Genomic DNA, 22297 nt, shown 5'->3' with positions numbered 1-22297 from the left:
GCCGACCAATGGCACCGGTAGCTCCTGACACATGGTAAGGGCAAAGAACCACCGGTGCCATTTTGATTACTGGCAGCTGACAGCCCGAGAGGGGGAGATCGCTCCCGGGACCCCTGCTGGACTACCAGGGACTTTTGATAAATCTTGGGGGGGTTGGGAGGGTGGGGGGATTATAGTTAAATAGGGATTGCTGTGAAAGGGGAGGTGCTGCTGCTAGGGGATTTTAATCTTCCAGATGTTGATTGGGACATCCCAGCTGCAGCATCTTCTAGAAGCAGGGAGATCCTGGATCCTGTGCAAGGAGAACTGTTCTGTCACCTGGTAACAGAAGCCACACGGGAGGGGACCGATACTGGACCTGGTGCTCACCAATGGGGACAGTATCTCTTATGTTGTAGTGGATGATCATCTGGGATCCAGTGACCACCGGATGGTGTGGTTCAGTATTAGAGCACAGGAGATGAAGGTGCATTCCAAGTTAAAATATATATACATTAAGAATATTAATGTATATATTCTAAAGTAGAATATGTATTTTATAACCTCCATTCCTAATTATAGCTTCCCCCCTTAGTCCCCCCACTTAGTAGCTCCTTGTTTAATGGTCTTCCCACTCCCCGGTTTCATAATCAGTTCTACTGTAAAGCCTCTGTGGCTGCATTTCTGTTTAATGGTAACCAATGTGATGTTATTAACGAATGTCGGTATATAAAAACATTGAATAAAATAAAAAATAGACCTCTGGAAACTAATTTTGTTAAAATGGGGAGTGCCTGAAAGAGTCGTTAGCTGGATGGGAAAATCTAGGAGACGTAAAAGGGCAGTGGGCAAAACTAAAAGGAGATGATATAAGGGCTGCTAACTTTTTTCTTAAGACAGTAAATATAGGAAAGAGGAAAAACAGGCTGCTATGGTTTTCTAAAGACGTCACTGAAAAGGTAAGATTCCGTGCATATATGGCCATGAGTAGTTTCACCATAGTATTTTCTAACCTGCGCGCATCACATTTATTTTTTATTTTTTTTATTTAAAAGTATTTGTTACTTTTCCCTCCAAATAGTCCAGGGCAAGCATTATAAAATACATGTATCTTTACCTCACAACATATGCGCACATGTGTGCCTAAGCATGAATACGTTCAATGCATCATAACCATGTCTATCAATGCACTGAATGCATGTACTTTTCCTGCCCATTTAAAAATATATGCACCTATATTTTCTGCAGGAAAGTAAAGTAGAACTTAAGTTCCCTTTTACACGTGCTACTCAGCCAATTTTAAAACTCACTCGTGAATGAAGTTAATCAGTTTACCAATTAGTCCACTAGTTCTCCCAGTCAATCTACTGGTCATCAAACCTTCCTGTTTCTTCTGCCTGAACTCCCCCAGTGAATTGGACACAATAAACAAGTTTTATTTCAATTACACATGATTATTAGTAGAAGTAAATGTACACGAATAACTTGCCAACAGTACACGCATAAATGTGTTTGAAAATAGCAATTTACACATAAGAACATAAGAAATTGCCATGCCTGGTCAGACCAAGGGTCCATCAAGCCCAGCATCCTGTTTCCAACAGTGGCCAAACCAGGCCACAAGAACCTGGCACTTACCCAAACACCAAGAAGATCCCATGCCACTGATGCAATTAATAGCACATGCAACTGTTGGTATACATCATACTTAAATAAACATACAAGAAAATAGGACTACAAAAAGAGGTACAGGCAATAAACATAAACAATATGAACTCCTGGCATAAAGGCACAGGGAATAGTCTCAAGCACTCCCCTGAGACCTACAGGAATCAAGAAACATTCCCCAAATCTGAGTATATTTGAACTGTTCATGTTTTAAAGCCTTTCACAACTGCTTTCCAGTGATCCAAACAGGGATGCCTTTTCTAAAAGGTAGCTATCTTGAGCCAAGCAGAAAGTTAAAGTTGACTCAACAAACCAGGATACTTCCCAGGTATTCCAGACTCCACCCATCCGCCCAAAAGCCCAATCTGAGAAGTAATATGAATAGTGTTGTGCATCCTGGCCGCGTGGGTAGCGCAACTGGGCCTGCTTACCTCGCGCCGCCCTCAACCAGTGCAGGACTCACGACTGCTGCTAGCTCCCGGCATCCCCAACACTCACCGCAGCCTACGGGCGACGGTCGCCCGTATGACATAGTGAGGGCAAAGGTAGCACAGGCACCATTTTGAAGATTGGCAATACGGCCTGCGTGCAGGAGGTCGCTCCCGGACCCCCGCTGGACTTTTGGCAAGTCTTGTGGGGGTCAGAAGGCCCCCCCAAGCTGGCCAAAAGTCCCTGGGGGTCCAGCGGGGGTCCAGGGGCGATCTCCTGGATGCGTGACGTCGGGAACCAGGAACCAAAATGGCGCCGGCGCTACCTTTGCCTGTCACATGATAAGCAATACATATATTGTGACATCAATATAATTCAATAATCTTTATTAGTGAAAAATATAAAACACACTCACAAATTATCCATAATACCCCACACAATAGATATTGTATTTTGATAAAACATCATACAATATTCAAACATCACCCATACAACACATATCACACATACATTACACATGATGTGTAATGTATGTGTGATATGTGTTGTATGGGTGATGTTTGAATATTGTATGATGTTTTATCAAAATACAATATCTATTGTGTGGGGTATTATGGATAATTTGTGAGTGTGTTTTATATTTTTCACTAATAAAGATTATTTAATTATATTGATGTCACAATATATGTATTAGTTGTTAGTTGGCTTGTGATATAAGAATAATTTGCCAGGATTGGGTATCCTGTCACATGATAAGGGCAAAGGGCCACCAGCGCCATTTCTCTCAACGCAGCCGTGGCCAGAGAGAGGGAGATCGCGTCGGGACCCCCCCACTGGACCCCAGGTAATTTAAAACATTTTGGGGGGGGGATCGGGAGGGTGGGGGATTTGTTTTAAAGGTTCGGGTGGGTTTTAGGGTTTTTTGGTGTGCCGGTTTTCTTGCCCTCCCCCGATTTACGATTTTTAACGATTTAAATTAAAAAAAAAACACGACGATAAGATTTCCCTCCCCCCCCAGCCAAAATTGATCGTTAAGACGATCGATCACACGATTCACACCCCTACTGCAATGCTCTCTATTTAGGTCTTGCTCAAACTGCCTTACGCTCTCTCCAACTCATTCAAAATGCTGTAGCATGACTTCTTTAGCTACATGATCACATATCCCAAGTCCTCGTTCACCTACACTGGCTTCCTATTAAAAGGAAAATTCAATACAAAAACTTAACAATAATACACAATCTTGTCCATAATAATCACAATTCATAGCTATCAGCTACTGTACTTCTTTACACCCCCTGCAGAAATCTAAGATCAAAAAATCAATTACTGTTACAAATTCCATCACCAAAATCAACTGAACAAGACAGGAGAACGCGCTTTTTCAATTGCAGGCACAATTTTATGAAAGACCTTACCTTCCCAGCCTTAGATTACTCTCCAATACCAAAGAATTTAAGAAGACACTAAAACATCATCTTTTCAAACTAGACATTCTAAAACTTTGTGACTTATCCACCTCCCAAAATTAGTTTTAATTGTATTCTGTGACTTGTGTGTCCTCTAAGATTGGTCTTTTATTTTAATGTATATGACAATGATTTCTGGTGTGTTATTTAAATTTGTTTTCATATTTCATTTACTTTTAATTATTATGCATGTTTTTTGTAACCCACCCCGAACATTGGAGGGCGCAGGATATAAACACTTTTAAATAAATTAATAAATAAAATAATGCTGTGCATTTAGTCTCTTGTAGGGTCTTTATCCTGTTGGACTCTTATGCCCTCCTAAACATAAAGCACCACACCACCCCAAGTTGATCCTCCCTATCATTGCGATATAATTTGTACCCCGGTATAGCACTGTCCCATTGGTTGTCCTCCTTCCACCAGGTCTCTGAGATGCCAATTAAGTCTATCTCGTCATTCACTGCTATGCACTCTAACTCTCCCACCTTAGACTTCTGGTTTTGACATTCAGACATTTCAAAGTGTGTTTTTTTGTTTGTATTAACAGCCTACTTTTCTGTTGATAGGGATAAATTGGAATCCTTTAGCTCAGGTGATTCTTTGCTTATAGGCACATGGACTGCATCAAAGGTTTAGCATGGCTTTTGGCATCTGTTTATTTACCTAGCATGGATTTTAAGCACAGGTCTCATTTACATACCTTTATTTAATTACATCCTATGGGGGCACCGCCATACTATCAAAAATCATACAAAAAAATAGCAGAAATTTTGGCGTGGATTTATTACATCAGCCCCAAGAACTTGGAAAGGAAGGGAGATAGAGAGGGGGAAGGACAGAGAGGCACATGGGGGAGAGGGGGAGGGAGGAGAGGAAGGACAGATAAATATGAGAAGGGAGCAGGGTAACTTTATTCATTGGGGAGATGGGAAAGAACGCAGGGCTGAAGGAGAATGAAGAGGGGGAAAGATAAAGGTGGGCAAGATGGGAGGAGGAAGAGAGCTGAGAATCTCCACAGAGGCTGGAGAGGGAGGATCACAATCAGAGCAGAAGGAGAGGAGGGAAGAGAGCTGAGAGTCTCCAGAGGCTGGAGAGGGAGGATCACAATCAGAGCAGAAGGAGAGGAGGGAAGAGAGCTGAGAATCTCCACAGAGGCTGGAGAGGGAGGATCACAATCAGAGCAGAAGGAGAGGAGGGAAGAGAGCTGAGAGTCTCCAGAGGCTGGAGAGGGAGGATCACAATCAGAGCAGAAGGAGAGGAGGGAAGAGAGCTGAGAATCTCCAGAGAGGCTGGAGAGGGAGGATCACAATCAGAGCAGAAGGAGAGGAGGGAAGAGAGCTGAGAGTCTCCAGAGGCTGGAGAGGGAGGATCACAATCAGAGCAGAAGGAGAGGAGGGAAAAGAGCTGAGAGTCTCCAGAGGCTGGAGAGGGAGGATCACAATCAGAGCAGAAGGAGAGGAGGGAAGAGAGCTGAGAGTCTCCAGAGGCTGGAGAGGGAGGATCACAATCAGAGCAGAAGGAGAGGAGGGAAGAGAGCTGAGAGTCTCCAGAGGCTGGAGAGGGAGGATCACAATCAGAGCAGAAGGAGAGGAGGGAAAAGAGCTGAGAGTCTCCAGAGGCTGGAGAGGGAGGATCACAATCAGAGCAGAAGGAGAGGAGGGAAGAGAGCTGAGAGTCTCCAGAGGCTGGAGAGGGAGGATCACAATCAGAGCAGAAGGAGAGGAGGGAAGAGAGCTGAGAGTCTCCAGAGGCTGGAGAGGGAGGATCACAATCAGAGCAGAAGGAGAGGAGGGAAAAGAGCTGAGAGTCTCCAGAGGCTGGAGAGGGAGGATCACAATCAGAGCAGAAGGAGAGGAGGGAAGAGAACTGAGAGTCTCCAGAGGCTGGAGAGGGAGGATCACAATCAGAGCAGAAGGAGAGGAGGGAAGAGAGCTGAGAGTCTCCAGAGGCTGGAGAGGGAGGTCACAATCAGAGCAGAAGGAGAGGAGGGAAGAGAGCTGAGAGTCTCCAGAGGCTGGAGTGGGAGGATCACAATCAGAGCAGAAGGAGAGGAGGGAAAAGAGCTGAGAGTCTCCAGAGGCTGGAGAGGGAGGATCACAATCAGAGCAGAAGGAGAGGAGGGAAGAGAGCTGAGAGTCTCCAGAGGCTGGAGAGGGAGGTCACAATCAGAGCAGAAGGAGAGGAGGGAAAAGAGCTGAGAGTCTCCAGAGGCTGGAGAGGGAGGATCACAATCAGAGCAGAAGGAGAGGAGGGAAAAGAGCTGAGAGTCTCCAGAGGCTGGAGAGGGAGGATCACAATCAGAGCAGAAGGAGAGGAGGGAAAAGAGCTGAGAGTCTCCAGAGGCTGGAGAGGGAGGATCACAATCAGAGCAGAAGGAGAGGAGGGAAGAGAGCTGAGAGTCTCCAGAGGCTGGACAGGGAGGATCACAATCAGAGCAGAAGGAGAGGAGGGAAGAGAGCTGAGAGTCTCCACAGAGGCTGGAGAGGGAGGATCACAATCAGAGCAGAAGGAGAGGAGGGAAAAGAGCTGAGAGTCTCCAGAGGCTGGAGAGGGAGGATCACAATCAGAGCAGAAGGAGAGGAGGGAAAAGAGCTGAGAATCTCCACAGAGGCTGGAGAGGGAGGATCACAATCAGAGCAGAAGGAGAGGAGGGAAGAGAGCTGAGAATCTCCAGAAGCTGGAGAGGGAGGATCACAATCAGAGCAGAAGGAGAGGAGGGAAAAGAGCTGAGAGTCTCCAGAGGCTGGAGAGGGAGGTCACAATCAGAGCAGAAGGAGAGGAGGGAAAAGAGCTGAGAGTCTCCAGAGGCTGGAGAGGGAGGTCACAAACAGAGCAGAAGGAGAGGAGGGAAAAGAGCTGAGAATCTCCAGAAGCTGGAGAGGGAGGATCACAATCAGAGCAGAAGGAGAGGAGGGAAAAGAGCTGAGAGTCTCCAGAGGCTGGAGAGGGAGGTCACAATCAGAGCAGAAGGAGAGGAGGGAAAAGAGCTGAGAGTCTCCAGAGGCTGGAGAGGGAGGATCACAATCAGAGCAGAAGGAGAGGAGGGAAAAGAGCTGAGAGTCTCCAGAGGCTGGAGAGGGAGGATCACAATTAGAGCAGAAGGAGAGGAGGGAAAAGAGCTGAGAGTCTCCAGAGGCTAGAGAGGGAGGATCACAATCAGAGCAGAAGGAGAGGAGGGAAGAGAGCTGAGAGTCTCCAGAGGCTGGACAGGGAGGATCACAATCAGAGCAGAAGGAGAGGAGGGAAGAGAGCTGAGAATCTCCAGAAGCTGGAGAGGGAGGATCACAATCAGAGCAGAAGGAGAGGAGGGAAGAGAGCTGAGAATCTCCACAGAGGCTGGAGAGGGAGGATCACAATCAGAGCAGAAGGAGAGGAGGGAAAAGAGCTGAGAGTCTCCAGAGGCTGGAGAGGGAGGATCACAATCAGAGCAGAAGGAGAGGAGGGAAAAGAGCTGAGAGTCTCCAGAGGCTGGAGAGGGAGGATCACAATCAGAGCAGAAGGAGAGGAGGGAAGAGAGCTGAGAGTCTCCAGAGGCTGGACAGGGAGGATCACAATCAGAGCAGAAGGAGAGGAGGGAAGAGAGCTGAGAATCTCCACAGAGGCTGGAGAGGGAGGATCACAATCAGAGCAGAAGGAGAGGAGGGAAGAGAGCTGAGAATCTCCAGAGACTGGAGAGGGAGGATCACAATCAGAGCAGAAGGAGAGGAGGGAAGAGAGCTGAGAGTCTCCAGAGGCTGGACAGGGAGGATCACAATCAGAGCAGAAGGAGAGGAGAGAAGAGAGCTGAGAATCTCCACAGAGGCTGGAGATTCTCAGCTCTATGGAGATTCTCTCCATAGAGCTGAGGAGAGGGAGGATAACAAACAGAGCAGAAGGAGAGGAGAGAAGAGAGCTGAGAATCTCCACAGAGGCTGGAGAGGGAGGATCACAATCGAACTTGAAGGAGAGGAGGGAAGAGAGCTGAGAATCTCCAGAAGCTGGAGAGGGAGGATAAGAAGGAGAGGAGGGAAGAGAGCTGAGAATCTCCACAGAGGCTGGAGATGGAGGATCACAATCAGAGCTGAAGGAGAGGAGGAAGAGAGCTGAGAATCTCGAGGCTGGAGAGGGAGATCACAATCAGAGCAGAAGGAGAGGAGGGAAGAGAGATAAGAATGTCCAGAGGCTAGAGAGGGAGGATCAAAATCAGAGAAGGAGAGGAGGGAAAAGAGCTGAGAATCTCAATCAGCTGAGATCACAATCAGAGCAGAAGGAGAGGAGGGAAAAAAGCTGAGAATCTCCACATAAGCTGGAGAGGGAGGATAACAAACAGAGCAGAAGGAGAGGAGGGAAAATAGCTGAGAATCTCCACATAAGCTGGAGAGGGAGATCACAATCAGAGCAGAAGGAGAGGAGGGAAAAGAGCTGAGAACCTCCAGAGACTGGAGGGGGAGGATCACAATCAGAGCAAAAGGAAAGGAGGGAAGAGAGCTGAGAATCTCCATAGAGGCTGGAGAGGGAGATCACAATCAGAGCAGAAGGAGAGGAGGGAAAAAAGCTGAGAATCTCCACAGAGGCTGGAGAGGGAGGATCACAATCAGAGCAGAAGGAGAGGAGGGAAGAGAGATGGTGGTAAGGAGGATTGAGAAGGATCTGGGAGAAAGGGAAAGGGTGTACATGGCAGAGGTCCATATTCAGCCTCTGTGCAGCTTGGCTAGTTAGACAGATAAACGTATCCAGCTAACACAGCCCATTTACACACTGGCGCTTCTGCGTCACTGAATACATTTTAAAAACAGCCAAATATTTTTATCTGGCTAACTTTGGGACAGCTCTATGGGCTGAGCAGAGTTAGCTGGATAAGATATCTGGTTAACTCAACTCTTCCCGATTACGCCTCCAGAACGCCCCTAACTTAAGTGGTTAAATTCTAGCCACCTAAATTTTTAGCCAGCCATATGACCATGTGGTCTAGAATTTAGCTGGATAACTGTGCAAATCTCCATTTATCCAAATATCTTCTGAGTTATCTAGCTAAATGGTTGTGTATATTGACCTTGATGTTTCTGCACAACAATTTCTGTCACACATACCAAAAAAGAAAGTAAGGGAGGCGATCTATAACGACAAAAGTGGAGACTACATTTCTGAATTTTATTATACTGATAGATATCGATTGGTGTTTCAAACCTTCACAGTAAATGATATATGCACGTTCAAACCCTTGAACTAGTCAGCCCCTGAGGCAGACACTTGGGTAGTGGCGAAACTCGGCCTGAGCCAGGAATTTTTACATCTCCACTACAATAAATGCGTATAAATGACATCTGGCATCTATCTTGTTCGTGATACACATACCAGAAATACAGAGCGAACTTCCATCTGTCTTCCCACTCATCGCTAATCTCAGGCTAAGCAAAGCCAAGATGTTCTCAAATATGTATATACAATGCATTCCCGTTAGTGATCAGACAGGAATAATTCACTCTGACCTGCATAGCAGGGGTCGTTGACTCAGCATTTCCCCGTAGACACAGAATGGGAGAAAAGCCTTAGAAAACCTGGCCCATTCTTACAAATCTCTCTTCCCGGCAGTAGTGCTCCATTTCAATATGTTCATACCATGTACGAAACAGAAGTCTCTTGATTTTTGCTCTTTTCCAGAATGCTTTAAAATGTCCTTCATCTTTGGAATCCCAACCTAGGACGAGACACTACGAAGCAGGTCTGTTAAAGACCAGAGCTCTCCTGACTTAAAGAGGATTTTAACCATTGGTCTAGATCAGGAATAATTATCAAGGAAGTAAATTCCCATATACAACTAAGTACAATATTAAAAAAAAAAAAAGATTTTAAAATAAACCATTTTTACTACTTACATCTGATCTAGATATTTGTTTACATCTTCATCCGTCTCATGATCCTTACACAGCTGAGCTACCAAGGCACCATAGGTCAGCACAAAAAATTCTCTGCTCTGAAAAAAAGGCAATTTTTGTTCAGTTATATATTCAATAAATATATTACCCCCTCCCTACACCCAGGTAAGAGACAAGGCCCGCAGTACATTCTTGCTGGGTCACTGAAGGCGTGCCATTGATGTGTGCTACTTCTTTCTGCTAAAAGGAAGAAGTGATTCAATGATGCAATGTTCAAACTGTCCACTGGGCTTGCAGGTAAGCCAAATTTCAAAAGAAAACCCCCTGAGGAGTTTCCCTTTCAAAATCCAGAAGCAACAGCTCAGGGGAAATTTTTTTTACCCCACCTATGTTGTAGGTATAAAGTATGCAGAGCAATCAATGCTCAGGGATTTCACAATGAAACTCCCATGCGACTTCTCGGGGCCTGCCACCAACTCTACCCATTTTCCCCACAGTGAAAAGCAGTGCATGCTTTGCCTCACTTATCTGTCACATTTCACACTGTCAGACATGACCTTATGATTAAGTTGGCTTGGGTGGTACAGTCATATCTTGGTTCACCTCATTTTTTTCACAGAGAAAACAGCGAGTATTTCTGGGGAATTCATTTTCCTCCTGGTGTTCATTAAAATAAGGAGTTCCTCAGTTCTTTTTAATATGTATTTAGCCCTGCTGGGAGCTGACCTTCAGAATTTAGAAAAGGGAAGGATTTTGTTTCTCTTATTGTATGATGATAACTTTCAAACCGATGTGCAGGTGCACATTGCCGCATTTGCGTCAGTGCACGCCCAGAGATGTTGTGATTTTATAACAAAGACTCAAAAATACTATCCTGAAAATAGCTGGAAATGCTTGTATGAAAACAAAAATAAATAAATATTCTGCTATGCTGGTGGGTTCTTACTGATGTATAGAAAGAGACCTCATACAGCGCCCTTGCAACAAGTGGCTTGTATGTGTAAGCCTTTACAAGCGCTGGGGTTTTTTAATCATAGGTCACTTTATGGAATGATTGATGTATTCCTCGGAGGGTTATACAGCATTGCACTTATTTGCACTTATCTTTGCATGAAAAGGTCACGATGCAGCTGTGTTGGAGTTTTCCACATTTGGCTTTTCAAGTTCAATACTGCAGCAATGTGTAGGTCATCCAACACTGCAAGTGTTTCGAAGCGCTTTACTTCTTCTTCAGGGAACACAAAAGCTGCAAGCTACAAGCATTTATCTGTGCAATGGAAAATAACACAAAAACCTTTAAAAACAGCTACTTGCTTAGAGAACAACATGGCTGTAAAGGAACATGGTACACTTACTGTATTCTAAAATGTGGTTGATGTACCATCCGAAGACTTTTTATAAGCACTGAAACAATAAAGTCAACAGAATGAGCCCGTATTCAAAAGTTGTGAGAACTTTACAAAATAAAAATTGACACGTTGGAAATAAACTTACTCACGTTATGGTGCCACAAGCTACCTATTAACAGCTCTTCCTGGTGTCCGACAATGGGCTTTGAAAAGGACGCCGTTTTTAAAGGGAATTCCATCGACCCGGCGGATTGACAGCTGGAAATGATGGGGATAAAATGTCCAAATAAGATTACTGACGTATCAAGAGAGGCCATTTTGAAGTCCAAAAATGGGCAATGACATTTTATGCACGGCCATTTTGAAAGGAAAAAACTCTCCGGTTGAACAATGTACTCATTAAGTGAAAATGGACACGTTGGAAATGAAGTTACACACGTTTGGGTGCCAAATAACATTTCTTCCCAATATCTGATGATGGACTTAGAAAAAGACGCCGTTTATAAGGGAATTCCATCAGCCCAGCAGGATGACAGCCGGAGACGATGGGGAAAGGCCATTTAAAAGTCCAAAAATGGGCAATGACGTTTCATATGCGGCCATTTTGAAAAGAAAAAAACTCTGTAATTAAACAATGTTCATCTTGAGTATCGGAGGGTATCCTCTAAAAGATTAACAACCCGAAAAAGCGGCCATACCAAGACTCCTTATATGGTGAATGACGTTTTGGCAACCATTTTCAAAAAAACAATTTCGCTATTGTTAAAGAGAGGAACTGAAAATGACCATTTGAGATAAATCTTGTACTTAAATCACAGAAAACCATTCCACTCTTTCATTGAGTCCTTTAGGTTCCAATGTATTTAAACAAAAGATCCATTGGTTTTCTTTTAAATTGAGTGCTGCAGTTCTATCTCCACCACGTTTGAAAGGGGGAACATGATCCAGGATAATCCATTTGAGGTCTTCAAAATTATGGGTATGTTCTATACAATGCAAAACTATAGGAGCTTTTTTGTCCTGGGTGTTAATGTGGCTCTGATGCTCTGTTAGACGGATGCGTATTTTGCGTTTCGTGCGTCCAACATAAACTTTGAGGCATGGGCATTGCAGGGCATATATAACATGGTCTGTATTACAATTAACTTTATACTTAATAGTGACTTTAATGCCCGTGTTTAAATCTTGCCAGCCCATGCCTATGTGAGCATTTGCACAAAAGGAACAATGTCCGCATATAGTTTGTCCTGGAGAGATGATGGTCTGATCCTCGGGAATAGCAGCTCTGACTAATCATTGTTTGATGTTAATTCCTCTGGAGTATGCAAACATAGGTGAATTTATTTGTTATGCAATTTGAGGAAGATTATGTCTATAAATCACAATTTTTCCAGCATGTTAAAATATGGACCCGTTACATAGATGATATATTTTTCATCTGGACAAATACCAAGGAACAGCTGTTACTTTTTCATCGATGGATTAATCAAGTTAACCCCAATTTGAAGTTTAGTATTGCCTATCATCGTAAGAAAATATCTTATCTTGACATTTCTTGGTATGCAAGGGATTAGTACCACACTCTTTCATAAAAGCACTGATAGAAATAATCTACTGCGGTTCGAAAGCCATCATTCACGACATTTTAAGGAGGGTTTTACCAGTGGGTCAATATTTTCGTATCCGGCGGATATGCTCTGACAATGATGAATTTCATGAACAAGCATTTTGATTACAAAACAGATTTAAAGAAAGAGGGTACCACAAATGGGCTATTCAAAACGCTTATAAAAGGGCAACATATTCTGACAGACAACAACTATTACAATATAGATCAAAATCTGAAGGTCCTAACTTGATCTGCGTCCTTGAACACACGGAACTCACTTCACAAATTAAAAAGATCATTTTAAAATATTGGCACATTTTGAACCCACATCCCCCCTTTCACAATAAACCTATGTTTGCGTTCTCCAGAGGAATTAACATCAAACAACGATTAGTCAGAGCTGCTATTCCCGAGGATCAGACCATCATCTCTCCAGGACAAACTATATGCAGACATTGTTCCTTTTGTGCAAATGCTCACATAGGCATGGGCTGGCAAGATTTAAACACGGGCATTAAAGTCACTATTAAGTATAAAGTTAATTGTAATACAGACCATGTTATATATACCCTCCAATGCCCATGCCTCAAAGTTTATGTTGGATGCATGAAACGCAAAATACGCATCCGTCTAACAGAGCATCGGAGCCGCATTAACACCCAGGACAAAAAAGCTCCTATAGTTTTGCATTGTATAGAACATACCCATAATTTTGAAGACCTCAAATGGATTATCCTGGATCATGTTCCCCCTTTCAAATGTGGTGGAGATAGAACTGCAGCACTCAATTTAAAAGAAAACTAATGGATCATTTGTTTAAATACAGTGGAACCTAAAGGACTCAATGAAAGAGTGGAATGGTTTTCTGTGATTTATCTCAAATGGTCATTTTCAGTTCCTCTCTTTAACAATAGCAAAATTGTTTTTTTGAAAATGGTTGCCAAAACATCATTCACCATACAAGGAGTCTTGGTATGGCCGCTTTTTTGGGTTGTTAATCTTTTAGAGGATACCCTCCTATACTCAAGATGAACATTGTTTAATTACAGAATTTTTTTCTTTTCAAAATGGCTGCATATGAAACGTCATTGCCCATTTTTGGACTTATAAATGGCCTTTCCCCATCGTCTCCGGCTGTCATCCCGCTGGGATGATGGAATTTCCTTATAAATGGCGTCTTTTTCTAAGTCCATCATCGGATATTGAGAAGAAATGTTATTTGGCACCCAAACATGTGTAACTTCATTTCCAACGTGTCCATTTTCACTTACGGCCTGATTTTAAAAAGCATTTACTCGAGCAAAACTGGTTTTTGCTCGAGTAAATACACTTTACTCAAGTAAGTGGGCTTTTCAAAATTGCTACAATATATGCCATTGAATTGTCCATAGGATTTACTCAAGTAAGTGCACTTTACTCGAGTAAATAGCTTTTGAAAATTGCTACGATAGTATGTCACATTTACATGCGTAACTCCTTTGAAAATTACCCCCTTAATGAGTACATTGTTCAACCGGAGAGTTTTTTCCTTTCAAAATGGCCGTGCATAAAATGTCATTGCCCATTTTTGGACTTCAAAATGGCCTCTCTTGATACGTCAGTTCTCTTATTTGGACATTTTATCCTCATCATTTCCGGCTGTCAATCCGCCGGGTCGATGGGATTCCCTTTAAAAACGGCGTCCTTTTCAAAGCCCATTGTCGGACACCGAGAAGAGCTGTTAATAGGTAGCTTGTGGCACCATAACGCGAGTAACTTTATTTCCAACGCATCAATTTTTATTTTGTAAAGTTCTCACAACTTTTGAATACAGGCTCATTCTGTTGACTTTATTGTTTCAGTGCTTATAAAAATTCTTCGGATGGCACATCGACCACATTTTAGACTATAGTAAGTGTACCATGTTCCTTTACAGCCATGTTGTTCTCTAAGCGAGTAGCTGTTTTTAAAGGTTTTTGTGTTATTTTCCATTGCACAGATAAATGCTTGCAGCTTGCAGCTTTTGTGTTCCCTGAAGAAGAAGTAAAGCGCTTCGAAACACTTGCAGTGTCGGATGACCTACACATTGCTGCAGTATTGAACTTTAAAAGTCAAATGTGGAAAACTCCAACACAGCTGCATCGTGGACTTTTCATGCAAAGATAAGTGCAAATAAGTGCAATGCTGTATAACCCTCCGGGGAATACATCAATCATTCCATAAAGTGACCTATGATTAAAAAGCCCCACCGCTTATAAAGGCTTACACATACAAGCCACTTGTTGCAAGGGCGCTGTATGAGGTCTCTTTCTATACATCAATAAGAACCTACCAGCATAGTGGAATATTTAGCGATTTTATAACATGCAGGGATATATGCATGCATGTTATAAAATACACTAGACACACACTCATGTGTGCCCATTTTTAAATGGGCGCATGCCTAGCTGTGTAAATCCCATGTAAGTCAGGGAACCCATCCACACCATTGCCAATTTCACCAGTTCGTCCACCAGTCCACCCAGTTAAGAGGAAGGGTCCTCCAAACCCCCCGATTTAAAAACTTACCAGTTACCTCAGATCCTTTAAACCCTTCCGAAACTGTTGTTTATTCTATTTTTTAACTTACACCTCCTCTATATCAGAAGTAAATTTACATGGCATTGGACCTGGGTGCACGCTGGGGCACGTAAGTATTTATGTGCGTATCTCTGGACCATGCCCTGAAACTCCCACACCCCATCAAGACCGTGACCATGCCCACCCTCTGCCCCTTTTTGAAGCTCAGTAAGATGCGTGTGCAATCCTGAGATCTATATGCATCTCTGAGTTTTGAAAATACGGTGGGCATACACATGCCCCATTTGTGCGATCATCCACTAATTGATGCACATACTGGGCTTTAAAAATTCACCTTTGTGTTTTAATTATGTGTGTACCTGCTTGTAATTTGCTTATAACACAATGTGAAAAGTGCGGAATATTAATGTTTTGTATGCTGATGAGACTCAGTTTTTCATGCCCTGTAATAGTGGTGACGTTCCTATGGCACATTTTGGCTCCTGTATGCTACAGGTTTAGAATTGGGTTGCTGAACATGGTCTTTACTTAAAGTTACAAAAGTCCAAATTGCTATGCGTTGGCAAGCGAGCCCCTGATCAGAGTTGCATTTCTTTAAAGATTGATTATGTTTCTTTATCCTTCTCTTATGAGGTTAGAAACCTTGAAGTCATCATTGACTCCGGTCTTTCTATGAAAGCTCATATCCGGCATGCGGCTAAACTAACTTTCTACAAACTAAAACTATTTAAACCATTAAAGGGCAATACTTCATTCTTTAGTTCTGGGTCATTTATTGCAACAGCTTAAGGATGGGCCTTCCAAATATTTGATTAGGATTTTACCATTAGTCCAAAATATTGTGGCCAGAATTTCAAGTGAGGTAGGATTAAGCAAATATATCTGCCTTGTATTGTTGGAACCTTTCTGGTTATCAGTTCAATGGAGAGCATAGCTTAAACCAGAAGTTGTATTTTCAGAATCTGCATGCTCTTTAGCTGAAGAATTGCACTGCTATGGACCAGGTCATCTTTACATCTGCCAGCATACATTTGTTAGATTTATCCACCATAATAAACACCAGTTGATTAGACTTAGAGCATTTTGTTTCCTTCACCTTCTCACTGGAATGGATTTGCTGGCTGAGGTTAGGGAGGAGAGGGGCATTAAACTTTTGAGAAAAAATATTAAAACTCACTTATTTAAAGAAGTTTTTAAATTATTTCATGTAATAAAAATGTTATATTGCTTTCAATGTTATTGTGTTGTGTGAACTGCGTATGTTTTTTTCTGTAATCTGCACTGAGAAATTTTTATTGGACGTTGTGGAATATAAGTATTTTTAATAAATAAATGTTCTGAAATATATTTGCACACCTTTGGGGTGATGATATGCGGTATTTTGTAATCTATGCGGCTCCTGCTGTACAATTTTTAAAATAAAGGCCTAACTTTAGGATAACTTATGCAGATGTGTGCTGAGTTATGCAGGTAAATTTCAGCAGTCCATATAGGACTGAACGCTGCTTGTAGAAAGTACCTGCAGATTTTAGCCTGAATTTTCAAAGCATATTTATGAGCATTAATCAGCTGTGAAAATTCCCAAGTGTGTATAGAAACAGTATTGACAAAGATGCACATATTTATACCCTGCTTTTTAGCAAGTGTAAATGTGTGCATACTGATTTACATACATACATGTAATCAGAAATCAAAAGTGTGAGCTTAAATGGTTTCCCTGCCTCAGCTCCATCCTATAAAATCACATGTATGCTTATTTTATGCTCATAACCCCCTGGGCAATTTTCAAAAGGCCATTTACACATATATAACCAGGATTTTATGCATGTAGGTAGCTTTGAGAATTACCTCCATTTCTTAGCATTCAGACAAGTGAATCTAGAACCAGTGGGTTATGCACCTCTACCAGCAGATGGAGACATAGCAAAGCTGACATATTGGTATATATACCCCTGCAGTGACATCAGCTCACCAGTATTCTGCGTCTCCAGCAAATGTGCATGTGTATCTCCCTACTGGGAATTGCTTAAAAAAGAAAAAGAGCGGAGAAGGATTATTCATCCTGTTCTCCTGTGGTGATACCTTATGGTCCCTCCCTCAGCTGAGAATTCCTGAGGTGATTTCCGTGGTCCCTCAGATGACTGCCTTGGTCCTGTAGCTGGTTTTTCAGCTAGTGCGGACTTATTTGTTAAAAAAAAAAAAAACAGCTGAAAGACAAGTGGGTGCAGGAGGCCGAGTTCAGTGGTGAAGATCTTTGCCGCAGCCAGAGACTGACCTTGAACTCATCTGGGCCAGATGAGCTCAGGTAAAGGGTAATTATAAAAAGGGAGAGAAGAAGGGGAGAATTAAGTAGGGATTCCTTCTCCCCACCCCCGGTCTCCGTGCTCGGCACGCAATCCAACAGTCATTCCTGCTTCCGGAGGAGCTTAGGGGATGTGGGCAGCCTGGCGAGTTGAGCAGCCTTTTTGGCCCAGCTTGCAGGATCATCTTGATCACCGTGTGGTAGGCCGTGGTGGCATTTTTGGGCATTTTTGTGCACCACGACTGCCCCCTTCAGTTGCATCGGTTCGTGCTTGTGTGCCCGGCAGTGCGTCTGGTTGTGCGCTTAATTGTGCATCTAGTTGGGCGCATAGGATCACCTACCAGGGTGCCCAATTGTGGGTGTACAAGCACTCATGCACTTTTCTGCATACACAATCTGAGCATCCTGAGGGAGCTTAGTTTGTGCACTTATCAAGGCACAGTGTTGAGCGCCTAAATTTTGGGCGCACTATTATCAGACTCCTGTTAGGGTGAAGTGACAGACCAAGATGGTGAGACGGACAGTGAAATGCTAAGAGAGATCAGGGAAGCTAACCAAATTGGTAGTGCAGTAATAATGAGAGATATCAATAACCCCAATATTGACTGGGTAAATGTAACATCAGGACATGCTAGAGAGATAAAGTTCCTGGATGCAATAAATGATAGCTTTATGGAGCAATTGGTTCAGGAACCAACGAGAGAGGAAACAATTTTAGATCTAATTCTCAGTGAAGCACAGGATTTGGTGAGAGAGATAACGGTGGTGGGGCTGCTTGGCAATAGTGATCATAATATGATCAAATTTGAATTAATGACTGGAAAGGGAACAGTAAGCAAATCCATGGTTCTCGTGCTAAACTTTCAAAAGGGAAACTTTGAGAAAATGAGAAAAATAGTTAGATAAAACTGAAAGGAGCAGCTACAAAAGTAAAAAGTGTGCAAGAGGCATGGACATTGTTAAAAAATACCATCCTAGAAGCACAATCCAGATGTATTCCACACATTAAGAAAGTTGAAAGGAAGGCAAAACGATTACTGGCATGGTTGAAAAGTGAGGTGAAAGAAGCTATTTTAGCCAAATGATCTTCATTCAAAAATTGGAAGAAGGATCTAACAGAAGAAAGTAGAATAAGGCATAAGCGTTGCCAAGTTAAATGTAAGACACTGATAAGACAAAGAGAGAATTTGAAAAGAAGTTGGCCGTAGAGGTAAAAACTCACAGTAAAAACTTTTTAAAATATATCCAAAGCAGAAAGCCTATGAGGGAGTCAGTTGGACCATTAGATGATCGATGGGTTAAAGGGACACTTAGAGAAGATAAAGCCATTGTGGAAAGATTAAACAATTTCTTTGCATCAGTGTTTATTGAAGAGGATGTTGGGGAGATACCCATTCCGGAGAAGGTTTTCATGGGTAATAATTCAGATGCACTGAACCAAATCACAGTGAACCTAGAAGATGTGGTAGGCCTGATTGACAAACTGAAGAGTAATAAATCACCTGGACTGGATGCTACACACTCCAGGGTTCTGAAGGAACTAAAAAATGAAATTTCATATCTATTAGAAAAATTTGTAACCTATCATTAAAATCATCCATTGTACCTGAAGATTGGAGGGTGGCTAATGTAACCTCAATATTTAAAAAGGGCTCCAGGGGTGATTGGGGAAACTACAGACCAGTTAGCCTGACTTCAGTGCCAGTAAAAAATAGTGGAAATTGTTCTAAATATCAAAATCACAGAACATATAGAAAGACATGGTTTAATGGAACAAAGTCAGCATGGCTTTACCCAAGACAAGTCTTGCCTCACAAATCTGCTTCATTTTTTGAAGGAGTTAATAAACATGTAGATAAAGGTGAACTGGCAGATGTAGTGTATTTGGATTTTCAGAAGGCATTTGACAAAGTTCCTCATGAGAGGCTTCTAGGAAAAGTAAAAAGTCATGGGATAGGTGGTGATGTCCTTTCATGGATTACAAACTGGCTAAAAGACAGGAAACAGAGAGTAGGATTAAATGGACAATTTTCTTAGTGGAAGGGAGTGGGCAGTGGAGTGCCTCAGGGATCTGTATTGGGACCTGTGCTTTTCAATATATTTATAAATGATCTGGAAAGGAATATGACGAGTGAGGTAATCAGATTTGCAGATGATACAAAATTATTCAGAGTAGTTAAATCACAAGTGGACTGTGATAAATTGCAGGAAGATCTTGTGAGACTGGAAAATTGGGCATCCAAATGGCAGATGAAATTTAATGTGGATAAGTGCAAGGTGATGCATATAGGGAAAAATAACCCATGCTATAGTAACACAATGTTAGGTTCCATGTTAGGAGCTACCACCCAAGAAAGAAATCTAGGCGTCACAGTGGATAACACGTTGAAATTGTCAGTTCAGTGTGCTGCGGCAGTCAAAAAACATACAAAATGTTGTTGTTGGAAAATGTCATAATGCCTCTGTATCACTCCATGGTGAGACTGCACCTTGAATACTGGGTACAATTTACAATTCTGGTCACCGTATCTCAAAAAAAGATACAGTTGTGATGGAGAAGGTACAGAGAAGGGTGACCAAAATGATAAAGGGGATGAAACAGCTCCCCTATGAGGACTGTTCAGCTTGGAGAAGAGACGGCTGAGGGGAGATATGATAGAGGTGTTTAAAATCATGAGAGGTCTACAACGGGTAAATGTGAATCGGTTATTTACTTTTTCGGATAATAGGAGCTCTAGGGAGCACTCCATGAAGTTAGCATGTGACACATTTAAAACTAATCGGAGAAAGTTCTTTTCACTCAATGCACAATTAAACTCTGGAATTTGTTGCCAGGGGATCTGGTTAGTGCAGTTAGTGTAGCTAGGTTTAAAAAAGGATTGGATAAGTTCTTAGAGGAGAAGTCCTTTACCTGCTATTAATTAAGTTGACTTAGAAAATAGCCACTGCTATTACTAGCAACACTAGCATGGGATAGACTTAGGTTTTGGGTACTTGCTAGGTTCTTATGGTCTGGATTGACCACTGTTGGAGACAGGATGCTGGGCTTGATGGACTCTTGGTCTGATCATTATGGCATGTTTTTATGGTCTTATGTTCTTATGACTGTTGGTGCTGCTATCAAAGAAGCCTAAGCGTCTTGCCCTATGTGTTGCTTGCATATTCAGGCATCCCAGCCTGGCATTCCCTCTAACTTGTGTCAGCATTGTTTGGAGGCTCAGAGAGTGTTACGTTTTGTGAGTTTAAAACTGGTTAGTGGGCCCTTGGGCCATGGCAAGAGCTGATTCCACCCACAGGGAGGAGCCCTGTGGGGACTCACCACGACAGGCGGGGTCTTAGCAGTGATGGACACCAGAGGCAGTAGTTTTATTATACAGCAAGATAACCCGAGGAGCAGGTTAATAGACTCAGTCCAGAGTAGATGACCTGTAAGCTGGTTTCTCCAGTAGTGGCCCGCAGCGTGGGGTAAACCGAGAAATACTTCCTCTAGATGAAGCTTGTGTAGGTGGTCCCGCTAGTGGTCCGCAGCGTGGGGTAACCCGGGGAATACCTTCTCTCATAGAGACTTGTGCAGGCTGTCTCTGGTAGTGGTCCGCAGAGCGGGGTAGGCCGGAGGATGGTGGTAGACGTTTGCCCAAGACAGGGTGGATCCGGTAGTGGTCCGCAGAGCAGGGTAACCTGAGAATCCACACTGAGAAGAAGGAGGAAGTAGTAGAGCAGATCCAGTACTCACTCTGAACACAGTAATCAGCTGTAGAGGTAGGCACCGTGGAGACCCGAGGTACAGGAGCACTGAAGGGTCGTCTGTGGAAATAGAAAGAGACTCACTGGATTAGAGAAGTGAGGCAAGTAGAGAAGGCCCTCCGAGGAGCGGATAGCCCTTAGTGCGGCAAGGCCCTCGAGGAGCAGGTACCTAGATCACTTAGACAGGTGCTCAGGAACAGTGAAGCAAAGTCCCAGAATGGCGGAATTGAGAAGAACAGGTCCTTCTTAACTCGATGATATGCTGGCCCAATGAGATTATATGTACGTAGGCAATGTCGTCATGCGATGGGGACACCCCCGAGGTTCCCGCCATGACATGTTTAAGATAGGGGCAGGTGCACGCGTGCGTGCCCTAGGTCACCCCAGAAGTAAGATGGCTGCTGGGAGCACCAGCATCATCCCGGACCGCCATGGCGGGAGGCGTGCAGAAGCCAAGGCAGCCATCCTCCCCAGACTCAGAGCTACAGGGCAAAAAGAGGTGAGCAGCAAAGGTGCAGCCGTCTGCGACCGATGAGCGCAACAGAGAGAATTGCCTCCATCTGATTTTACTAAGCCTTGTTCTTCCCAGCCTGGTTTGGAAACAGAAAAAGAGCTGCCAGAGGTGTTGCCTGATCTTGGGACCCCCCTAATTGGTTTATCAGTGGGGGAAGGTAGTTCAGTGGGCACAGGAGAGATGCCCCCTGGTTTTGGTATAGATCCTTCTGCCTTTTCTCGGGTAGAATTTTTTCAGGGGATGCAGTTCTTTCTTCAGGCGCAGTCCCCAGCCCTGGCCAATCTTCACAGGTCAGAATCGCAGGCTGCAGATTCCCACACATCTGACGCTGCAGGTAAGCGTCGGAGTAAGCCTAGATCTGCTATGTGTCTCCCCGATAGGGACCCAGATGACACACATGATGTTGCGACCGTCGCTGCCCGACAGCTTCACTCCACCTACCTTTCTTTTTCTGTGACTCCTCCTGCTCCCTGTGAACGTCTGGCTGCCGCGGTGTCTGCCCGCCGTCCTCTCCGGCATCCCCGGACCGGCTTGGGCGCTGCCTCCCGCCATGCTCCTCATGTACCTTAGGGAGCGCACGTGCAACGCGGCCCTCATTCGTATTTTCTCTATGGCGTGTACCTCAGGGGCGTCCCCCTGTGATGACGTCACGCTGCCCGGATATTTAAGCCTACTGTTGTTTGCTAACCGTTGAGTTAGCAAGGAGATTCTTATGGATGGGATTCGCTCTCCGTACCCAGCTACTCTGCGTCCAACTTCTATTGGACTCTTTTCTGCTAACGGGGTACCCATTCCTCGGGGGCCTCTCTGCTTCTTT

General features: G+C 43.6%; 1 protein-coding gene across 1 annotated transcript in view; it reads right to left on the bottom strand.

The window, feature by feature from the left end:
- The window catches only part of TRAPPC3L (trafficking protein particle complex 3 like), a 54278-nt gene extending 32879 nt beyond the window's left edge, over window positions 1-21399 (bottom strand). The window contains exons 1-2 of the mRNA XM_029596841.1: window positions 21349-21399; window positions 9404-9501 (exon numbers count right to left, since the gene is read on the bottom strand). Coding sequence (XP_029452701.1) covers window positions 9404-9501; window positions 21349-21399 — 149 coding nt within the window. The remainder of the gene's footprint in view (window positions 1-9403; window positions 9502-21348) is intronic.
- Between the last annotated feature and the right edge of the window lie 898 nt (window positions 21400-22297).

Source organism: Rhinatrema bivittatum, chromosome 3 (genome assembly GCF_901001135.1).
Source record: "Rhinatrema bivittatum chromosome 3, aRhiBiv1.1, whole genome shotgun sequence".
NCBI lineage: Eukaryota > Metazoa > Chordata > Amphibia > Gymnophiona > Rhinatrematidae > Rhinatrema > Rhinatrema bivittatum.
The sequence above is the reverse complement of the archived record's forward strand: the minus strand, read 5'-3'. Positions and strand labels throughout refer to the sequence as shown.